General features: G+C 45.6%; 1 protein-coding gene across 10 annotated transcripts in view; it reads right to left on the bottom strand.

The window, feature by feature from the left end:
- NOL8 (nucleolar protein 8) overlaps positions 1 to 23,275 on the bottom strand; it is an 828,826-nt gene that overhangs the window by 119,026 nt on the left and 686,525 nt on the right. For 5 of the 10 annotated variants that reach the window (XM_077452479.1, XM_077452481.1, XM_077452482.1 and 2 more), the window contains one exon: positions 8,217 to 8,424. The exons of 4 other annotated variants lie outside the window; for them this stretch is intronic. In XM_077452479.1, coding sequence (XP_077308605.1) covers positions 8,217 to 8,424 — 208 coding nt within the window. Of the gene's footprint in view, positions 1 to 5,962; positions 6,142 to 8,216; positions 8,425 to 23,275 lie in introns of all 10 variants that reach the window. One more of the 10 variants, XR_013262355.1, reaches the window with a different exon arrangement.

Below are 23,275 nucleotides of genomic sequence, written 5' to 3'. Positions count from 1 at the left end.
GAATTTGCAAAAACCTGTGAAAATTCCAATGCCATATAGTCCCCACTGTAATATCCACAATCTCCCCCACTCTAATTGGCTGCGCATGGCTGGGTATGGCAGAGCATGGCTGGGTATGGCTGGGTACGGCAGAGCATGGCTGGGTACGGCAGAGTATTGGCAGGGTATTGGCAGAGTATTGGCAGAGTATTGCAGAGTAGGCTGTCAAAGAGCAGCGCTGTGGGCACTACAGATGCAGCCCACAATACTGCTTCCATCCGATCTCTCCCCCTCCACTGTACAGATCAGTACAGAGAGGGGAGAGAGAAACCAGCATCATGACACCGGTTTGTTTACAAGTGATCGCTCCGTCATTTGACGGAGCGATCACATTGTAAACGGCCTGGGTGTAGAAAGATAGGCCGAAGCCGCTGCCTTTCCTAAGGCCGTGACCGCGGAGAGCTCCGCGGATCGCAGCGTGTGCCGATCTGAGCGGGATGACCCGTTCGGCTCACGGATCGTTGACAATCCGATGCACCCCTAGTATATATACACACTGATTATGAGCGGAGCGAGCGCCGCCAATATATACATAGCCGAGTGTACTCTGCTAGGCTCGGCTACGCTCACAGTCACGTCCAGTCCCGCCATTGGACCTGTGTTATGTCCATCATAGGAGGTGGGACTGCGACAGGAGCCGAGATACACAGGACATCCGGCTCTGAGTATCTCAGCGGCACCATATTTAAACAGCCTGCAATGACAATGAGCAAGGCTGCAATGACACTGGGCAAGGCTGCAAATGACACTGGGCAAGGCTGCAAATGACACTGGGCAAGGCTGCAAATGACACTGGGCAAGGCTGCAAATGACACTGGGCAAGGCTGCAAATGACACTGGGCAAGGCTGCAAATGGACATTGATAAGGCTGCATTGATGGGCATGTAAATTTAAGTTTTTATCCTTAAACTTCCCTTCTAAAAGTTTTTTTTCTCAAAATTCCCTCCTTTGTTTATTTGCCCTTGGTTTATCTCCCCTTCACTGTTTCACCTCTGTAGTCATTCACTGTAGTCATTCCTCCTTTTTAACATTCCTAGGTATCCTATACTTTATCACTCATTAAGCTTCTTTCACCTGACTTGTTTCCCACCATACTACCTATTTAACCATTTCATACCCGTTTCGTCACTATATATCAAGCACATTAGGTTGTGGATTTTATCCCTCTTTTACAGCTACTTCTTATCACACGGGCTATCATGCTTGGTTACCTCAATACACAATGATTCCCAGGCACAGCCTTTGGTCTGATTTATGTCACTTTCACACCCATTTTTCCATCTCACTTGTTTTCTCAACGTCCACTTGGTTGTGGTTTTCCCTCTCCAGCTTTCAGCTATACCATCAGTTGATCGTTCAATTACCTATCTTTATAGAAACTCTTTGTAATTATCTACATTTTGAACACTATGCATTATCTATTATACAGATTACAGCTGAAGTACTGGAGATTCCTTTATACATGCCTTCCTTCTGGCCTTTTGCGCCGCCGCATGACGTTTTATCTAGCGATATTCCATTATGGTCACCATTTACAATATTTTTACCCATTTACTACAACTAGGTAAGAGTGGTTGGGATCTTTTTTGCTCCCTCTTCCTTTTATGTTTTATATTTTGTTTCTTATTATATAATTTTTGGTAATTCATTCCCAAAACCCTGCATCTGCTCCTGACGAGTGATCTAATAATCACGAAGCGCGTAGAGCTTTCCTATGATGCAACGTCACAGTTTCCCATGTTTTACCTTCTTACCCGATTACCATCACAATAGTATTATGAACCAATTCATCATTATTTATATATTTATATGTTACTATCACAATCTGGTTTACATACCCTAGGTCCATTATTATGTTTATTGTCTTGAGTTCAATATGTAATATTTACAGATTTTAAATACAAGTTCTATATGTGACTTATTATTTATACTATGTTACAATGTTATGTATGCCATGTGTACTAAATAAATAACGTTTACATTGATTGGCTCTAATTATGTTATGTAGCAGTGTGCCTCATATAAAGTCCCAAATCTCTCTTCTTATAACAAATTATTGGGGAAGGGAGGTACACTGTTGGCTGCACTGGCCTGGTGACAGTGGGATTTATTTAACAGCGATCAGGAACACGGTTGCTGGCTTAGACTGATCTGGTCAGACTGAGGACTAGTGTGGCAACAATCAGGAAAAGTGCTACTAACTTGTATTAGTCTGGCGAAATAAGGGATACCAGTACTGGTTTACACTGTGACGGGTGTGACTGTGATAAGCAACAATGTTGCTGGCATAAACTGGTCTGGTGTGGTGGTGATCAGGAACACAGATTCTAACTACACTGGTCTGGTGACACCGTGGCTGGTGATTGGATAACTGTGACCGACAACACTAAGAGGATTAATTTACACGTGAGGTTGGGGGGTATTAAAACCTTGCGGTTGAGCCTGAGTTTTACAGCCCCTCAACCATTATCTTTGTCTGCAGGGGCAGCGGTTGGGGGGGGGGGGGGGGTGTACACACGGGACAGAGGAAAACTCTGTACTGGAATGGGGGGGGGGGGGGGGGGCTTTGAGGGAGGAAAGTTTTACCTTGTACTTGGGGGGAGAGTGGAGTGTGGAGCTTTGTACTGGAATCTGGAGGGGAGGAGAGCCATGCATCTCTACACTCTGCCCCCATCCTTCACCCCCTCCCTGCACCCACCCCTCACCCCCTGCACCCACCCTTCACCCCCCCTCCCTGCACCCACCCTTCACCCCCTCCCTGCACTCGGCACCCACCCCTCACCCCCTGCACCCTCCCTTCACCTCCTCACTGCACTCTGCACCCACCCCTCACCTCCAGCTCTCTGCACCCACCCTTCACCACCTGCTCTCTGCACCCACCCCTCAGATCCAGCTCTCTGCACCCACCTCACCCCGGCACTCTGCACCCACCTCGCCCCCTCCCTGCACTCTGCGCACCCCTCAACCTTGCACTCTGTAAATAGCGCATCCCTGTACTCTGTACCTAGCATACCCCTGAATGCTGCATTCTGTACATAGTGCACCCTTCAACCCTGTGTGTATGTAGCACACCTTTCAACTATGCACTCTGTACATAGTGCACCTCTCAATGCTAGTGCAGTTTAGCCACACCCGCAATTTGATGCAGAGGTTATGATGTGCAGTAACCTCTAGCAACCAAATAATGAGCAGTAATGTTTTGTAATCTCTAGCAACCAATCAGCAAGCGGAAATGATGTGATGTAACCTCTATCAACCAATCACAATCGCTACCTGCTCTGCTGCAGTAAACTCATTTTGAGTCTAGCTGGGGGGGGGGGGGGACAATAAAATGTTTGCCCAGGGTCCAATCAATATTAAAGATGGCCCCGGGTGTGTGGCGGTGAGCACGGACACTGGGACCAGTGTGGCGGTAAGCAGGGACACTGTGACCGATATGTCGGTGATAAGGGATACTAACAGTTAGCACCGGTCTGGTAATATTGCACTGCTGTGGCAAAGTATTTCTCACACTTAAATAATTCAGATCATCAAATAAATTAAATTTTTACACAACGATAACCCAAGTAAATTCAAGATGCAGATTTTAAATGATTATTTAACCACTTGCCAACCGCTGTCAGCATATATACATCGGCAGAATGGCACGGCTGGGCAAAGTAACGTACCTGTACCTTACTTTGAAATTCCCGCGGTGCGCGAGCCTGCCGGAGCTGAAGGGCGGGGAGAGGCCGATGTAAACAGCATCTCCCTGTTCTTCCTAGTGACAGGACACTGATCGTCAGGTCCCCGTCATCGGGAGCAGCGATCAGTGTCCTGTCACTGCTAGCCCATCCCCCAGACAATTAGAAATATTCCCTCAGGACACACTTAACCTCTCCCTGCCCCCTAGTGGTTAATCCCTTCACTGCCAGTGATATTTTTACAGTAATCAATGCAATTTTATAGCATTGATCGCTGTAATAATACCAATGGACCCAAAAATGTGTCAAAATTGTCCGATGTGTTTGCAATAATGTCGCAGTCATGATAAAAATCATTACTAGTAAAAAAAAAAAAAAAAAAAAAGTAAAAGTAAAAATCAGCCATTACTAGTAAAATTATTATTTTTTTTAATAAAAATGCCATAAAACTATGCCCTATTTTAGACGCTATAACTTTAGCGCAAACCAATCAAACGCTTATTGCGATTTTTTTTTACCAAAAACATGTAGAAGAATACGTATCAGCCGAAACGGAGGAAAAAAAATGATTTTATATATTTTTGGGAGATATTTATTATAGCAAAAAGTAAAAAATAATGCGTTTTTTTCCAAAATTGACGCTTTTTGTTTTTAGCGCAAAAAATAAAAAATGCAGAGGTGATCAAACACCACCAAAAGAAATCTCTATTTGTGGGGGAAAAAAAGACATCAATTTTGTTTGGGAGCCACGTCGTACAACCACACAATTGTCAGTTAAAGCGACGCAGTGCTGAATCGCAAAAAGTGCTCTTGTCAGGAAGGGGGTAAATCCTTCTGGGGCTGAAGTGGTTCACTTATTAAGGGGGAAAAAAAGCTGTTCAAACCTGCCTGGCCCTATGTGAAAAAGTTATTGCCCCCTCCCATGCTGATTCATGAACTGTAATTAACCACAATTTTTTGGAAAGCGGAGTTAAATGTCACTTGCCACACCCAGCCCTGATTACTGCCAGACCTGTTGAATCAAGAAATCACATAAATAGAAGCCGTCTGACAAAGTGAAGCATGCTAACAGATCACAAAAATCCACACATCATGTCACAATCGAAAAAAATTCAACAACAGATTAGAAACAAAGTAATGTACATGTAGCGGTCTAAGAAGGGTTTTTAAACACATTTCTAAGGCTTTGCAACTCCAGTGAACCACAAGGAGAGCCCTTATCCACAAATGAAGATAACTTGGAACAGTGGTGAACCTTCCCAGGAGTGGCTGGCCTGTAAAAACTACTCCAAGGAACATGACGACGACTTATCCAGGAGGTCATAAAAAAACCCACATCATCATCAAAATAACTGCAAGCCTCACTTGCCTCAGGTAAGATCAGTGTTCATGATTCAACAATAAGAAAGACTGGGCAAAAATGGCATCAATGGGAGTTCCAAGGCCAAAGCCACTGCTGACCAAAAAACACAAAGGCTCATCTCACATTTACAAAAGAACATCTTGATTATCCCCAAGACTTTTAGGCAAATATTCTGTGGACTGATGAGACAAAATTTTACTTTTTAGAAGGTGTGCGTGCCATTACATCAGACATAAAACGAAAACAGAATTTCATAACAAGTACATCATACCAACAGTCAGACATGGTGGTGGTAGCATGATGGTCTGGGGCCGCTTTCAGCTTCAGGACCTGGACAACTTACCATAATTGAACCATGAATTCTGAGCTTTACCAGAAAATGCTAAAGGAGAATTCCCAGCCATCAGTTTTTGACCTCAAGCAAGTGCATTGGGTTATGCAGCAGGACAATGATCAGAAACACAACAGCAAGTTCACTTTCAAATGGTTCAAAAAGCAAAATTTAGGTTTTGGAGTGGCCTTGTCAAATCCGGACTTAAATCCAATTGAGATGCTGTATCATGACCTTATGCAGGCCGTTCATGTTGGAAAACCCTCCAATGTGGCTGAATTAAAACAATTCTGCAAAGAGTGGGCCAAAATTGCTCCACAGCAATTTGAAAGACCCATTGCCAGTAATTGCAAACGCTTGATTGCAATTGTTGCCGACAAGGGTGGCACAACCAGTTATTAGGTTTAGGGGCCAATTACACGGAAGGCAGGTTTGGACAGCTTTTTTTTTTATTTTTTTTACTTTAACTGGCTTTATTGGTATATTCAATAAAATATACATTAAACATTATCACAGTAAATGTCAGGAAACGTGACAATAACTTACATATGAGGCAAGAAAAAGGTATCCCATATAGAGATGAAGTTGCAATTAGAATGCACAGGGGGTTTACAGCGTAGGGTAATACAGCAAAAAGCATAGGAACATATTGTGCACGGTACAGCAAATATTCATCATCCTCATAATTCCCATTCCGTTGAGAGTATTGTTGGGGACTCAGATACCTATGTACAAAGACCAGTATAAAGACGGGACATCATCACATAGTCTCCGGGGCTTGCAACCACCTATCCCAAATTTTACCATATTTTGAAGGACAACCTCTAAAATACAAAAGAAAAATCATTTATTTGCATAAACTGTTATTTAAATCCAATAGCCACATCTTAAACTCGGGTGGGGTAGACCTCATCCACTGTCTCGCAATGGTTTCTCTACCAGAAAGCAGAGTTTCATTTAGGAATATCTTGATGAATTTGTTTGATGTCTGGTTCTGGGTATATGCCCAGTTGAACAGCTTTTTTTGCTTTAATAAATGAAACCTGTGACAGACTAACCCGGGACAGAGGATTTTGGAGAGGACTGAATGCCAGCCTCTTGCCTTGCGATTATGGGCCCTGGCATTTGGGGGAACGGTGCTTTTTATGAGCTGTATGCCTGGGGAACCCTGAGGTGGTGTTACTTTGGATTCAGGTCCATGTCCCCCCCCCCAAGACACACACAGACTCTGGATATGTATATACCATATTAGCAACAGTGACTGAATCATACTGTTGGGACACAAACTGTTAGATGCTAATATCAACTCCAGCCACCTGTCTGTTGTCTTCTATAATGTAAATGAGTCTAGGGGAGTATCCAGGAGCCAGCCTCACCTCGTTATCTAACCCCTTGTGTTAAAAGTGTATAAAAATACTGTATTATGGTTCTAGTAAAGAGTCCATGTCAGCAGATAAAACAAATCTCGTCTTGCTTTGTGTTTGGGAGCGGTTCAAACATCTAATATCTATATTCAGACTGGGAGGAAGTGGTATATGACGAAAGAACCCAAGCGGAGTGTAGGGACATTTCGTCACAAAACCATCATTTAAAAACTGCATTTTGTATATACTTGGGTTATCTTTGTGTATTAATAAAATTTGTTTGATGATCTGAGTCATTTAAGTGTGACAAATATGCAAAAAAAATTAGAAAGGGGGCAAATCCTTTTTCACACAACTATTAATATAAATGTTTTATTATACACACACACTATCTCACACAAGTGAGTGCACCCCTCACATTTTTGTACATATATTATATCTTTTCATGTGACAACACTGAAGAAATTACCCTTTACTACAATGTAAATTAGTGAGTGTACAGCTTGTGTAACAGTGTAAGTTTGCTGTCCCCTCAAAATAACTCAACACAGCCATTAATATCTAAACCGCTGGCAACAAAAGTGAGTGAAAATGTCCAAATTAGGTTCAATGAGCAATTTTCCCTTCCCAGTGTCATGTAACCCGTTAGTGTTAGGTCTCAGGTGTAAAAGGGGAGTAGTTGTGTTAAATTTGGTTATCGCTCTCACTCTCTCATACTGGTCACTGGAAGTTCAACATGGCACCTCATGGTAAAGAACTCTGAGGATCTGAAAAAAAAAAAAAAAATTTGTTGCTCTACATAAATATGGCTTTGGCTATAAGAAGATTGCCAAGACCCTGAAACTGAGCTGCAGCACGGTGGTCAAGACCATACAGTGATTTAACAGGACGGGTTCCACTCAGAACAGGCCTCTGCAAGGTTGACCAAAGAAGTTGAGTGTACGTGCTCAGCATCATATCCAGAGGTTGTCTTTGGGAAATAGACACGAGTGCTGCCAGCATTGCTGCAGAGGTTGAAGGGATGGGGGGTAGCCTTTAAGTGCTCAGACCATAAGCCGCACACTGCATCAAATTTGTCTGCATAGCTGTCATCCCAGAAGGAAGCCTCTTCTAAAGATGATGCACAAGAAAGCCTGCAAACAGTTTGCTGAAGACACAGATTACTGGAACCAAGTCCTGTGGTCTGATGAGACCAAGATGCACATATTTGGTTCAGATTGTATCAAGTGTGTGTAGTAGCATCCAGGTGACAAGTACAAAGACAAGTGTGTCTTTCCTACAGTGAAGCATGGGGTGTGTGTCATGATCTGAGGCTGCATGAGTGCTGCCTGGACTGGGGAGCTACAGTTCATTAAGGGAACCATGAATGCAAACATGTACATGTACTGTGATATTCAGAGACTGGCAGTATTCCAACATAATGACCCAAAACATACCTCTTAGACTAGGCTTTGAGCCGACCACGGGGGACAGTTCATCACCAGCACAGGCATGGGCTCCAACACAGGGTAAGGATAGTGCTACAGCGGCTACACTGCCGGCAATGGTTGCGGCTAGGGGGGATTCGGCTACGCCGGCAGCAGGAACAGGGACAGTGGTGGTCGATCCACCTGTAGCACCGGCCAGCGCTTCGGCTCCGGGCAGCTGGGAAAAAACAGGAGAGAAGAAGGCGGAGTCAGTCAGGTTGGCGGATTCTGCAAAGATGGTTTATGTTTATGTCTGTTTTGAGGGCCCACTTGGAGCACATCTTAAAACAGAAGTAAAAGAAAAAATTTGGAAAGGGGAATATGTGGAGATATTCACACTATTGCCGCTAGAAAAATTTAATCTCGACAGATTGAAGCCGGAAGAAAGCAAGGAGGAGGATGAGGAAAAACGCAGTTATAGGCCGATTCTGCGTACTTTTTCTAACTGATTACAGGTGTTCGCCATCTTGGCAAGTGTGGTAGGGGAAAAGGCCCCTGAATACTGCTTGGCTTTGGTCGTATACTTAGAAGCCATCAGTGAGGTGCACCTGACATATGGCGGGGTGGCATGGCTACAGTACGATGAACAGTTTCGACAACCGATGGCCATCCGACTGTCACTATGCTGGGGCCACAAGGATATCAGCCTGTGGATGAAGCTTATGACAGCGGCGAGGGCTCCTAATCAGTTTTTTCATGGAGGGGTCTGAGGTACCGCAGCCACAGGACAACCAACTGAAAAAAAAAATGGGGCTTCTGTTGGCAGTTCAATGAGGGCACGTGTAAATTTGGGGCAAACTCTCAATTTAAGCACACATGCTCTGGCTGCGGGGGATCCCATGCGCTGTCAAAGTTCTTCAGAAGAGGGTAGGGGCGTGGCGGAGAGCCTGCGAGTAAAAGGGACGACACCAGTGTGGGTGGAAAGGATGCGTCCTTTTATCAGTAGGTACCCTGACCACAAAGCGGCTCAGTTATTAGAATCAGGTGTCCCGATGGGTCTTAAAATACTGTGCTCACTGGCGGTAGCCCCACCCATAGCGAAGAACTTACGTTCGCCCTGCTGCATCCGACAGTGGTTTTAGAAAAACTAGGGAAAGAAGTAATGCTGGGGCGCATGTCTGGCCCTTTTACTTCAGTTCCTCTTCTGGGTTTGGTGGTATCCCCATTGGGAATAGTTCCCAAGAAAGAGCCAAACAAATTCAGATTGATTCACCACCTTTCCTTTCCCAAGGGTGGGTCGGTCAATTATGCGATTGTGCCAGAGGAGTGTGCGGCAACATATACTTCCTTCGATGCAGCGATATCATGGGTTCGTCGCTACGAGCAAGGGTCACTTATGGCAAAGGCAGATCTTGAATCTGCTTTCTGGCTTTTGCCGGGTTCACCCAGAAAGTTTCCATATGCTGGGCTGCACATGGAATGGGGCATATTATGTGGATCGTTGTCTCTCGATGGGATGCTCCAACTCATGCACTTTCTTCAAAACGTTCAGCTCCTTTTTGAAATGGGCGGTACGGGACGTCTCTGGGATCAACTCAGTCATGCATGATTTGGACGATTTCCTATGAGTCGGCCCACCGGGTTCCAACATCGGTGTCGCCCTTTTGGGGATGTTACAGCATATATTGGAACGTTTCAGGATCCCGTTAGCTCCAGGAAAAACGGAAGGCCCCACGTCTAACATCGCTTTCCTGGAAATTGAAGTGGATTCAATTGGAATGGAGTTGCCGATCGCCGTTGGACAAAATGGAAAATTCCAAGGCAGAAGTGCGTGGGACCATCGGAAGGCGCAAGGTACAATTGCGGCAACTAAAATAGTTATTGGAGAAGCTGAATTTTGCTTGCCAAATAATTCATATGGGTAGGGTTTTTGTCTGCAGCAGCGACCGCAGGGGTCAAGGCACCCACTCACTTTGTGAGTTAACAGCACAGAGAGGGTTTGCGGGTGTGGCATGAATTCCTGAAGTCGTTCAATGGACACGCCCTGTGGATGTCGGGTCCCATCAGTAATTGGGATCTCAAATTATTCATGGATGTGGCAGGCTCCATGGCTATGGGGCAGTCTTTCAGGGAAAATGGAGCGCCACTCACTGGCCCCCAGCTTGGGGGGGGGGAGCTGGTTTTGGAAGAACCTAGTCCTCTTGGAACTGTTTCCAATTGTGGTAGCAATGGAAATATGGGGGGAATCCTTCCGTAACTTGAAGGTGCGGCTCAACTGTGACAACCTGGGGGTAGTCCAGGTGATTAATCGATTGTCAGCCAAGTCTATGCCGGTGGTCAGGATGCTGAGACATTTGGTACTGCGCTGCTTGAAATTTAATGTTTTCATTTACGCTGTACACCTACCAGGGGATGAGAACACCTTAGCTAATGCTTTGTCTCGTCTCCAGTGGGACAGGTTCCAGGAGCTGGCACCAGATGCGGAGCAGCAGGGGGTCACCTGCCCCGAATGGATGTAGAACTTTGCCTTGGGAATTCAGCAGGGTGGATTCAACGCTCTGTGAGTAAGGCCACTTTTGACGCCTACTCCAAGGTATGGCAAGAATGGTTAGCATGCTTGCACAGGCTGGAGATCACCCCCGAAGGTCGGGAGGTGACCCATGCAGTTCTCTAATTTATTAATATGGGATTTGAGCGGGATATCTCTGCAGCTGCCATCGATAAGAAATTGGCAGGTTTGACCTCTTTTCAAATTACAAGAGCAACGGGACTATACTAAAGATTTTTGGGTAAAGCAAGCAGTAAAAGGATATAGGAAAACGCATAAGAAGAGGGATGGGTGGCGCCCAGTGCCATTCAACTATGCTACACGGCCTATTCCTGCATCTGATGAACATTTGCAGTTCAGAGTACTGCCTTTGCACTAGCGTTCTTTGGGGCGTTACGGGTAAGCAAGCTAGTCAGCCCTTCAAAATGGACTCAAGGGGGGCTGCAGTGGGAGGATCTGGATTATTTACAGGATTCGATTAGAATATGGATAAAATGGTTGAAAACTGATCAGACCGGTAAGGGCGTGTGACTGGAAGTTTTCCGGATTAGAGTCACTTATTTGTCCGGGCGGTGCAATTGTTCAGGGACATACGTCCGGGGATTCACAGACTAGTTTTTGATGCATGCAGATGGATTGTCCTTGTCGAGGTTTCAATTTATAGCAGTGTTCAAAAAATGTTTGTCTGCGGCCGGTTACGATCCAAACAGCTACTCCTCCCATTCTTTCCGCATAGGTGCTGTTACGGAGGCTGCCAGGGCCGGTCTTAGTTATTAAGCAGTGAAGCGCATCGGGAGGTGGGACTCGGACAGATTTAATTCACCCACATTTGTAACAGCTTAGTTAAAAAAGGTGTAGTGTTTGCTGTTGGGGAGAACTTACTGTGTTGCATTGTCATTTTCTTATTCCCAGGTGAAGAGGTGGGCCTGGTTTGGATCCTGGGCCATTCCTTGATTTATTGGGGGGCCAGGCGAGCTGATGATTGGCCGAATGGTAGGCAGCTGGGCATCCCCAGACACGAAGCTCAGGTCAGATGGATGGGGGTACCAGGCATGCTTTGGAACAGGGTGTGGTCCGAAGTCCACAGGTTCGCTCATTGGGACAGGGTACCAGATGCTTTGGTGCTACATGTGGGGGGGGGGAAATGACATGGGAGAAAGGTCTATGAGGGATCTCATATGGAACGTAAAATGTGATTTTTTTTCCGCCCCAGGGGCTGCATGTGAACTAGGCTTTGAAGTTGTGTGTCATGCAGACTTCCCATGCAAGCTTCCCATTGCAGCATGTGAAAGATCCGATGAGGGACGGATCAGGAGCATAACAATAGCTGAGCACCATCGTACGGTCGATGGGCGGGGTTGTCTGAGCTGACTCCTGGGAGATGGATGGACCTTCACTGTGTCATGAGTCCCGGGACTCACGGTGGACTTTGTGAAATGAAGGACTCTGGCGGTGAGCAGACGCCTAACTGCTGATATGCTGAATGTTTTAATCTTGGAAGCGTAATGTGTGCAGGGAGGGAATTGTGTGCTTAATAAAACAGAATTACACTATGCAGTTCTTTTTCCCTTGCATTTCTTACATGATCCTTATATCCTAAACACACTGATCCATCCAAGTGGATGCCCAGGATTTAACAGGAGATAGAGTGACCTCTAGTGGTGGATTTTGAGATAGGCTCAATTGATATATACTTTTAGTAAGCTCACACACAAAAGGGGAATCACCTGGTGCAGTGGTGGAGGAGCAGAGTTTATCAGCATACGGGATAATGTTTTTATGATTATAAGGAAATTACTTTAGCTGCAATCTAAAGGACATCTTCATGATTCAAGGAACTTTCCTTTCCGTGGATGGGTGTATAAAAACACTTCCTGATAAGGACACTGCTGCTGCACTTAATCTTTATTTTAATCTCTGGACACTGGACTGGATATATTTGTGGTTTATGTTTTATTATTATTTTTTATGTGACTTTATTTCAAGTAATTTTAGATTATTTCATTCATGTATTTTCATGCGTCTAGCCCTTCACATGTCACGGTGTCAGTGCTGCATCTTCTTTTCTCCTACAGGTATGTGCTATCCCTTTGCGATTTCCTCCCTTGCCTCTAACTTCATTAGGCTTAAAATGTGATTGCAGATCTTTCTCTGCTTGTTTTCTGTGCTGCATATATACCACAAGATTAGTTCTGTCCTTGTCAGTTTGGCATTTAAATTTAACCGATGACCCCATGCACTATTATAGGTGAAATGCATTTTATGATAAAAAAATTAAAAAAAAAAGACTCAAGTCCACTGCTGAAATTTTAGTTCACAATTCTCAACTCATGCTGCGCATATTCCATTAGATGGGGTCAGCATTCCCTTTAACATCTGTTTAAAAAGATCACACTATACTGTACAATTTTCACATGATAATAATCTCACAATCAGCTGGTGTGCTGGTACTAGTACTGTATTTGTATCGTATAACACTCACTTTTTCAGCATAAAAATCGGGTGCAAATATCATGTGTGTGTTATAGGCGAATAGCTGCCTTATTTAAAATGTAATTTTTTTCCCCTGAAACTTCCCTCTTAAAATGACTGTTATACGCCGATAAATACGCTAATTTGCTTTTTTTTGTCTGCAGTTTTTTTCCATTCATCTGTGGCTTTTCCTGTGACCAGAGTGCGTACACAATCCGGTCTAGGTTTTGTGGCGGTTTCCGGTCTCAGGGCCAGCTAAGGCATTCATGCATGCATTGTGCAGAGGGCCTCGTGTGGCAGCCATCTTTGCTATGGCATGTCAACGCTCATGCATGCATGAGGTGGTGTTTGCACTGGAAACATCTGTCTTTCCCTTGCTTATGCTGTAGGTAAATGGAGGAGAGGAGGGAGGAGATTCAGGCACATAGCTATGATCTGCTTGCTTTTTTCTCAGAGTCTACTTTTTTCATTCTGTGCAGTGCTTACATCCTTGCTTCAAAAGGAACTTTCTGCCACAAAGCCAAGACCACTATGTGCTTAGGCAGAGACCATCACTCTGGTAAGGAAGAAGAGGAAAAAGCCTTTCCATGAGTGTGGCCTTTGTCTTCTGATGCAACCTAGCCTGCTCTTGCTTAAAGTCAAGCTAGAAGAGGTTTGCTATGTCATGTCAAGTCCACTGTGGACAGCAGCTCATCCATCTCCGCAGGTCTCGCCCAGGAGGCGCAGAAAGTTAACAGGGAGTTTCACAATTCCTCCTCCCCTGAGCGCTTATAGCAATAGAAGGGTAAGAAGTGCTGGGCCTGCAGCGCTGAGCTCTTACCAGAATAAACATGTCTGTGGATATTGTCGCAGAGACCTCTCCGAGGACAAGGCCAGCAAGTCATGGCCATTGATGGGCAAGTAGTGAGTCTGAGTTCTCCAGCCACTTATGCCAGTGGACTACAGGAGCAATGTCAAGGATGCAAACCTGCAGAGGAGTTCATGGCATCACAATTAGCCATTCTAACCAAGGAGGCCTCAAGCCCATTACAGCCATCTTTGTCCCTTACATCTTTGTCCAAACCATTCACCCTTGCCTACACCAGAGGTAGAAGCAGGTTGGCAGTCCTCCTTGAAGGAGCCAAGCAGGTTCTGTGTGCCTCTTGGGTACAGTCATTCATTAGGATGGTTAAGCAGGACCGGAATGGGATGACCCAGATGACTGCCTTCAAAGTCAGAACATATTTCACGTTTTCAAGACACGTCTTTCCATAATCCCCAATCTATGGAAAGGTGAAGTGGCTGATTCAAGAGGAGTGGCAGTAGTGATATGAAATTTTACATCAGTATGCAGCAGCAAAGTTATTTGCTACTCCGGAGGAAAGTGCAGATTCTCTACTAAAAAGAATGCACTGCATTGCGCTAATGCACTTAACATGCATTGCAGTAACACACTTTACAGCACTGCATCCTACTGCAACGTTATAGACGATACCATTACGCATTTTGTCAGGAGTGTTATTGTTCCCAAGGAAGATAACATTTCTGTTGGCTGTATCCACGATGAATTGACGGATATCTGAGAGAGTCAGATCGAGAGGCAGGGGGCGTTTTTAAGCCAGTGACTGCAGTACCTTATGACAAGAGCAATACAGTTGTAACCCAGAGTGCAAGTCTCCATCACCCATGGATCACTGAAAGAGCAGATTTTTTTAGTGCTTTTGGTGAGCTTAAGTGCTTGGCGGATTTTGTGGAAGTAGCAGCATTTGTTATCAACGTTCTCCTAAGGCAATGACAATGAAGGGGGCTCTAAAACCCAGTCCTTGGTCAACAAACCTTTCCTCAGGCAGGGTGGTTGTAAGTGCCTGTAAGACAACAGGTTTTTCCCTCTGATTGGAAGTTTTAACTTTTCCAAGAGATTCATCGCCGCACAACCCTGGATGTCCTCAGTTTGCTGTGCAGATGGATGGCGCTCGCAGCCGGCTCTTGATTGCTGTATAACAGTGTCTAGGTTTCATAGAGCTGCACACATCCTTGGAATGACGAACACAAGTACATCCCAGGGCTAAGCACCATTCCAGGAGCAATCGGTGGTTAGTCCGGCCTTCCACCTCATGGGAGGTTGAGGCTCCAGTGAGTTCTGCTAGTTTGATCCACTCTACATTTTAGGACTCAAGATCTTTTGCCAGAATCGAAAACTTCAAGAGTGAATGGAAGGGTGTGCAAGGGCACCTTTCTGAAGGACGCACAGCCATGGTACTTTTCGGTCCCTTCATCCACTAAAGGAGTCTGGTTGACGGGAGACTTGCATCCCTATGCTACCCTTGGCACACTGGATTCTCTGGACGATCCAAAGAATTTCCTTTTTTGCCATGTAGCGCTTGAGCCAATTCAAAGTGCTTCTTCCTAGATGCGCAGGAGCCTCTGGTGATGGGTATGCCAGAGGACCCTCATTTGATCCCATCCGGTAGGTTCATTATCAGGGACCATTGTCACCACTGATGTCAGTAATTGGCTCCCAATGAATGGGTCTTTAATTGAAAGATCGTGCCAATATCACTCAAGTATGGGGCCACCCACAGCTGAGTCTGTTTGCATCACTATCCATTCACAAGATGCTTCGCTTTCCTACCCTCAGCCATTGGTGGAGGAAGTGGATGGCCTCACTCACCCAAGAAAGCCACCTAGCAGATGCCTCTACTCTACTGCTTTTGATAATGAAGTTCCAGGGGGGACTGTTGTCTGAGGGTCTCACTGTGATAGCAAGCATGCCGATTGGCCTGCAGGCCTTGGGTTTACCCTAGCCATGGACCCTAGTCAGGACCAAGCACTTCAGCTACCAGTGTTTCCCCAACACCAGTCCTATGATGGACTGTAAATTGAGGGGGAAGGATTGGAGAATTTGGCCAGTCTTCTGGAAATGTTTCCAGAAAGAGCATCAACAAATGCATCAACAAATGCGATTTACTCAGTCTGGAACAATTTCACAGCCTGAGCAGAATATTGATCCTCTCAACCTGGAGGTTACAGAGTTGTTATAATTTGCTCACACGGATCTGGATTTGGGGCTCATCCTAGTTCTGTAAGGGCTCAAATTTCAACCATTTCAGCTCTCACCAGGGGGAATGGGCACGTGAGCTGCCAGGGGAATGCTTCAAGAGGTCGGTCCTGAGATTTTGCCCTGAGAAATAACATTCCCCAGTAGGGTTTTTTTTTCTGATCCTGGATTTCCAGGCCAGGACTCTTTTTGCAAGCAGTCCTCAGTGGGACATCACTTGAGAGGCAGTGTCCCTCAGTAACTTCAAGCGATAACTTGGGCAGAAAATCAGCTCTGCATGCACTTGGAGCTAGACTGTTACATCTTATTTCTTACAGACAAGTTGGGGCCTTGAGAACCATTGTTCCCAAGGTGGCTTCTGTTTTCATCTTACAAAGTAGCGGTTCCACCCTTTCCAGCAGAGACAGTACTGAACCTACACTGGATGTACCAAGTGTCTAAAATGCCTACCTTCAAGCAGCATCCTAGTTAAAATCCTCTGGAAAGCGGTTTGTGTTTCCATCAGGCAAATTCGGCGGAAGAACCTACAGCAAAACCTTGACATCTTGGAGAGTCAAGGTCATCCAGAAAACTTAGTGTGGCCAGGCAAGAGCCTCCAGAAGTGATACAGGCTCATTCAGCTAGGTCCTTTTTTACATCTCTAAATTCAGGCATTTGCCTATGGAGACATTTCCAAAACAGGAGGCTGGTTGACGCGGTGCACCTGCCTCTAAGAACTACAGAGAAGAGCTAGGGGCTTGTACGCGACGGTCCAGGCTTCCATGTCTATTGTAATAATTTGATTATTCATTTTAAGCCCTCCCTGTTTAGCTAGCGATTTATCATATGTATGCTGCCATGTTGGCATCAGGAAATTGGAAAATTGTATTAAATACTTACCGTAGATTTTATTTCCTGACGCCAATCCATAGTAGCATAGGAACCCTCCCTTTTTGATCTTGATATTTTTACGGGGAATGGGGGTGGTTGCTCTCAGTCCAACCGTTATAGATTTGGACAGTGTCAGGGCTGGCTTAGCCCTTACTTCTCTGGGCTGGCCGCTCAGCTGTCGGCTAATTGCCAGTTCTCTTCTCTCTCTCTACAGTTACCAGCTGTTCCTTATGACGCTCGTCTGACCTGCCTACTTAAAGCCTTCCAGCTCACTTCACCTCTGCCTTGGTCACATCATTAGAAACCATCTCCTGTGGTTTGTTTAAAGACTGGCTTGCTGACATCCCTTCTGGCTCCTTATCCTGCATGCTGTTGCTCTACTTGGATCCCTGACTTCCAGCCTGGCTGACTATCCAATCTGGTTACTGGACTCTGGCTATGCTTGACTTCGCTTTTTCTATTTAGCTTTTTATTTTTTATTAATAAACAAGTGTGATTTGATTGTACTTCTGTTTCAGTCTGATTCATGGTTTCTGACAGTAGGCAAAGGCCATGAATTCAGAAGATACAGTCAATCCACTTGTTGGTAATATTTTTTACAGATTGGATGAGCAAGATCAACGCATGGATCAGTTTGCCATAGCGTTACAAACTCTCCTGAATAGCACGGCTCACCTTGAATCCCCCATGGTGGCTGCTTTGGTACAACCCGAGTCGCAGGCTGTCCCTGCTGCTGCGCCAGTCTCTGTGTAGGCACACGCCTCGAGTATTACCTCTACAAGAGGTATGTCTGGTTCTGCTCTGCTTCCCCAGCGATCTGGGGGCGATCCAGTTCAATGCAGAGGGTTTCTCAATCAGGTTGAGATATACTTTGAGATGCTGTCCCAGGTGTTTCCCATGGAAAGAAGCAAAGTAGGTTTTGTAATATCTTTGCTTTCTGAGAGAGCCTTGGCCTTGGCTAACCCTCTATGGGAGATGCAAAAACCTGTTGTCTTGAGTTACCCTCAGTTTGTGGCCTCCTGTAAAAGGGTATTTGACATTCCCGCATGCTCTGCTTCTGCTGCCAAGTGCCTCATGTCCATCAGAGTACGAGAACTGTTGCCGACTACGCCATTGAATTCCGTACTCTGGCAGCAGAGGTTGCTTGGAACAATGAGGCCCTCGTGTCTGCTTTTTCTCATGGTCTCTTGGATTCCATCAAGGATGAGATAGCAGCCTGAGATATACCCACTGAGCTGGAGAGCTTGATCTCGTTTGCCATCATCATTGACTCCAGACCCAGAAAAATAATTTCTCTTAAGGAGCGATTGCGGAAGCCTCCTGTACGCTTGCCTCCGAGCTTTGTAGTCCCACCCATGCCTCCCTCTCCTCCCTTGCCTCCTGATACCGAGTTGGTCAGTGAAGATGAACTCATGCACCTGGGCTTCACGTGTCTCTCTGCGGTTGAGAGCCTTTAGCAGGAGGGAGAGATTGTGTCTTTATTGTGGCCAGGCAGGTCACTTTTTGAAGTCTTGTCCTACCCGTCCAGGGAACAACTGAACCTTGAGGTCCTGTCATGGACAGACCTTTGGTGGCGTTGTTTTGTCCCCAGTTATCCAGAAGGATAAGCCCCTGGTTTTGGTCACCCTTTCTTGGGCTGACTCGTCCATCGAGATACAGGCTCTAATCGACTCTGGGGCTGCAGGCCTGTTCATTAATGCTGCATTTGTTTTGCAGCACTCGATTCCACTGCAGCTGCGTGACACTCCACTTGCCATTGAGGCTCTTGATGGGAGACCTTTACAGCCTGCCCTTGTGACTCATGAGACCGTTTCCGTTTCAATAGATTTTTATTGTTATTAAGTAAAATAACAGAATACAATACATGTCAATAATAAGTGAAAGTAGGGCAAGACGCCCCCTAAAAGACATATAAATCATACTGGTAAGGCATATAATGAGAACACAAGTAAGAATAACATATCCCCCCCCCAGACCAAGGTTGCAATATAGGAGATAAGAGAACAAACCTGGACCAACCCGAGAATGAGAGCGCGTGTTAGCATAGATATGTTCGATAACAAAGGATCAACGAGGCCCCACCTCAAGTCACGGGGACCCGGAGATCCCTCCATAGCATCCTCCACCAGAGGCCGAGGCAGGACCAGGGAAGGTCGCCCCGCCGCCCCAAATGGGATCACACTGCGACTGGGCACCCCTCCAGGCCCCCCCCCACCCCCCAGCGAAAGGAACCGGCCAATGAACTTCATTGGTTCTGTAACCTAAACAGTGCAAGTGAGAGTTTTGAATTATGCAATTGAATAAGGCACACGCGATATATATTCAATTTCTGGGAGGGAGAACAAAAGAACATAGTAAGATAAAAGAAAAATTTCCTTGCAGTATATAGCCTAAGAGATCCAATAAATGAAATATTAACTAATCACAACAAATATTGGTAATCCACGGGAGCATCCCCTACAGGAAGGGGAAAAGGGAGTATAGGAGGAAAAAAAGGATAGAGAGAGAAAAAAAAGAGCAGGAGAGGTAGAGGAAGGGTAAAGGAGAAGGATAAGTAGCGTAGAAGAGTATAAAAGGAGGTAGAGGGTGGTGTAGAAGGTCATCTGGAGAAGTGAGCCACAGCCAGTAGTACAGCTATTTCAATGTGGAAGGGTGATCCCAACAAAAGATGCCCAAGGTTCCCAAGTGTGATAGAATTTCTCAGAACGGTCCAGGATTACACCGGCCATTTTTTCCTGGTTCATGATCCAGGAAATTTTTTTCTTTGCTGCTCTGGGTGAAACATTAGGCGTTTTCCAGGCTTTTGCCAGGGTGAGTTTGGCACCTAGTAAAATAAAGTGGATGAGGCGTTGTGTAATCCTGGGCATTCCCGAGACTGGGAAGTTGAGAAGTGCAATGAGGGGGGATGGTACAATAGTCTGTGAGGTAATAGTGCTTATCCAGGAAAAATTTTTACGCCAGAAATGTCGCACTCTAGGACAGGACCACCAAACATGAAGCATATCACCTCTAAGTTCACAGCCCCTGAAACATAGAGGAGATGTGGACGGGAAGATGTGAGCAAGTTTAGTGGGTACTAAGTACCACCTGGTAAGCACTTTAATGCTCGCTTCTATGAGACCGGTATTCATGATGCCCTTGTATGAGTAGGAAATATTCCTTTGCCAAGTCTCCAGGTCCCAAGCTTGGGCTAAGTCATCTTCCCAGGCCAACATGTAAGAGGTTTTGGACTGATTACCTGAGAGTGCCCTGTAAACCAGTGAGATCCCACCCCTCTGCTCGATGCCTTGCCCACACCATTGTTCATAAGGGGTAATTTGTGGAACGTCTGTGAAGGATTTATATTTTTTGTGAAGAAATGCGGATATCTGTGTAAATCTAAAGAATTCAGATCTGGGCATGTCCAGTTTACTGACACAATAGGCTTTCGTTAGGGGGCCTAAAGGTCTGAGAAAGTGACCTATTCTGTATAGTCCTTTGTCTAGCTACCACTGGAACGCTTTGATGTCTAGGCCCGGGTGGAAGTCTGGGTTGTGGAATAAGTGCTTCAGGGGTTCTAAAGCAGAAATGAGGTGTGCATTACCTTTGAGGGAGTCCCACAAAGTGAATGAATGGGATAGCGTCGGTGACATGATCGGGGGTCTAGATTTTTTGGGGATCCATAGAAGGAAATCGAGGGTATGAAGCGGGACTGCCAATCTCTCAATGTGTATCCAATCAGGGTGTTCCCATCGGGAGTAGATTCTGGAGAGCTGAGAAAGTTGAGCAGCTTGGAAGTACCAAAGCAAGTTTGGCAGACCCATTCCCCCCTCTGTTCTTAATCTATATAGGACCGATTTAGCCAGTCTGCGTCCACCCTTCCCCCAAATAAATTTGATGACTTTGGCTTGGAAAAGCCCAAGGTGGTTTTTATTTATTGGTATCGGAAGGGTTCTAAAATAGTAAAGGATACGCGGGAGTAATGTCATTTTGATGGCATTGATCCTTCCCAGCCAAGTCATGGGAAGACCCGACCACTTTAGGAGATCTTTCTCTAATGTTTTGTACAACGGCGGGTAATTGGCTTGGTAGAGGAGATCTATCCTTGGTGTTAGTTTAATTCCCAAATATGTAATATATGAGTTGGTCCATGAGAGTTTAAAGCTATCTCGAAGCCTAGAGATGAGTGAGTCTGCAAGATTAATGTTAAGTGCTTGAGATTTGCTGTAGTTAACCCTGAGGCCAGATACCAAGCCAAAGTCATCCAATAAGCGGCATAAGTTAGGGAGCGTTGTGAGGGGAGAGGATACAAAAAGTAGGATGTCATCCGCAAACAGTGCGCATTTGTGAGTTTGGGAGCCACAAGTAATACCTTTGATATTGGGGTCGTTTCTAATAGAAATCGCCAGAGATTCAATCGCTATAGCGAAGATAAGAGGGGATAGAGGACAGCCTTGTCTCGTCCCCCTTAAGATAGGGAAAGACTCAGAGTAAAATCCCTGCAGACGGACCTGGGCTGAAGGGGTTGAGTAGAGAGCCCTCAGAACATTGAGAAAGTGCTCACCAAAGCCCCAACGCTGTAAAGTGGAGAAGATGAACGACCAGTTAATAGAATCAAATGCTTTTTGTAGGTCCAAAGAAAGCAAACAGCCTTGTCGGGGAGCTCCTGTGTCCCAGTTGGAGTTTAGGATAGAAATCAGGTCAATGGCTCTGCGCGTCTGGTCAGAGCCCTCTCGGCCTGGGATAAAGCCTACCTGGTCTTTATGAATATACAGACTAATGAAAGAGGCCAGGCGGTCTGCAAGGATCTTAGTCAGAATTTTTAGATCATTGTTAATGAGGGAAATTGGTCTGTAGTTGGAGACAGCACTAGGGTCCTTGTCAGGTTTAGGAATAACCGTTACATATGCCATATTAGAAGAAGCTTCTAAGGTACCCCCTCTCCGGAGCTCATTGAAAAAACGAGCGAGGTATGGGGCTAGAGTGGAGGAAAAGGTTTTATAGTAAGGTATAGAGAAACCATCTGGGCCAGGAGCAGAGTGGGGTTTTAATTTTTTGATCACAGCACAGACTTCCTCCTGTGAGATAGGGGCATCTAAGATTTGACGATGGGAAGATTTCAAAATTGGGTTTTGTATCGTGTCAAGGAACCTATCGACCTGCGCTTGCGTTGGACAGTCTTTATTACTATAGAGGGATTGGTAGAAAGAATGGAATTGTTCCATTATGCGTTGCGGATTTTGGGACAGGGTACCACCCTTTATTTTGATTTTAGGGAGAGCAGTGTGTTTGAATTTTGGAGAAAGTCGACGAGCTAAAAGTGTACCTATCCGATCTCCCTGGCAGTAAAAACGGGATTGATTCCAGCGGATCCATTTCTCAGCTCTAGTAGTGAGTGCTAGATTCAAAGAAGTACGAGCTGCGTCCAGGTCCGAGATGGGAACCTCGGAGGGGCGAGCCTTGTGCCTTTTAGATAGGGCCGCAAAGTCCTGCTCCAATCTGACAATGTCAGATTTTTGTGCTTTGTTAATTTGAGAAGCAATTTGGATAAGGTGTCCCCTGAGAACCGCCTTATGAGCAGCCCAAAGGCACGAGGGTCCAACCTCCGGGGTGTCGTTGACTTGAAAATAAGCTTTAATTTTGGTTTCAATCTCCGCCTTCCTGTCCGGATCGCTCAAAATAGATTCATTGAGGCGCCATCTCCTACTGGGTCGAGCCACTCCAGAGCGGCGAAATACTATCACCACCATAGAGTGGTCCGACCAGACTACGTCTTTAATGAAAGCTCTGTTCGTTAAGGGTATGGTATGGGAGGTAACCCAGATGTGATCTATTCTCGAGAAAGATTGGTGGGGACTGGAGAAATGGGTATAATCCCTCAGGGATGGATTCATTTCCCTCCAGATATCAATCAGCCCATGTTGGGAGATTAGTTTGGCTATACGCAGACTTTGTTTAGTGGGTCGAATTAGGCGTTTACCCGGGGGACGTGCCTTGTCCATGCCCGCATCAAAGGCCGTATTCGAGTCACCCCCAAAGACAACAGTCCCCTCCAATAAAGGTGATACGGTGTCTAGAAGATTCTTAAAGAAGGCATATTGGCCTCTGTTGGGGGCGTAGTATGAGATGAATGAGTAGAGATGACCATCCAGCTCTCCAATCACTAGTATAAATCTGCCTTCT

Source organism: Lithobates pipiens, unplaced genomic scaffold (genome assembly GCF_037356315.1).
Source record: "Lithobates pipiens isolate NorthernLeopardFrog02 unplaced genomic scaffold, aLitPip1_a1.2 Scaffold_23, whole genome shotgun sequence".
Lineage (NCBI taxonomy): Eukaryota > Metazoa > Chordata > Amphibia > Anura > Ranidae > Lithobates > Lithobates pipiens.
The sequence above is the reverse complement of the archived record's forward strand: the minus strand, read 5'-3'. Positions and strand labels throughout refer to the sequence as shown.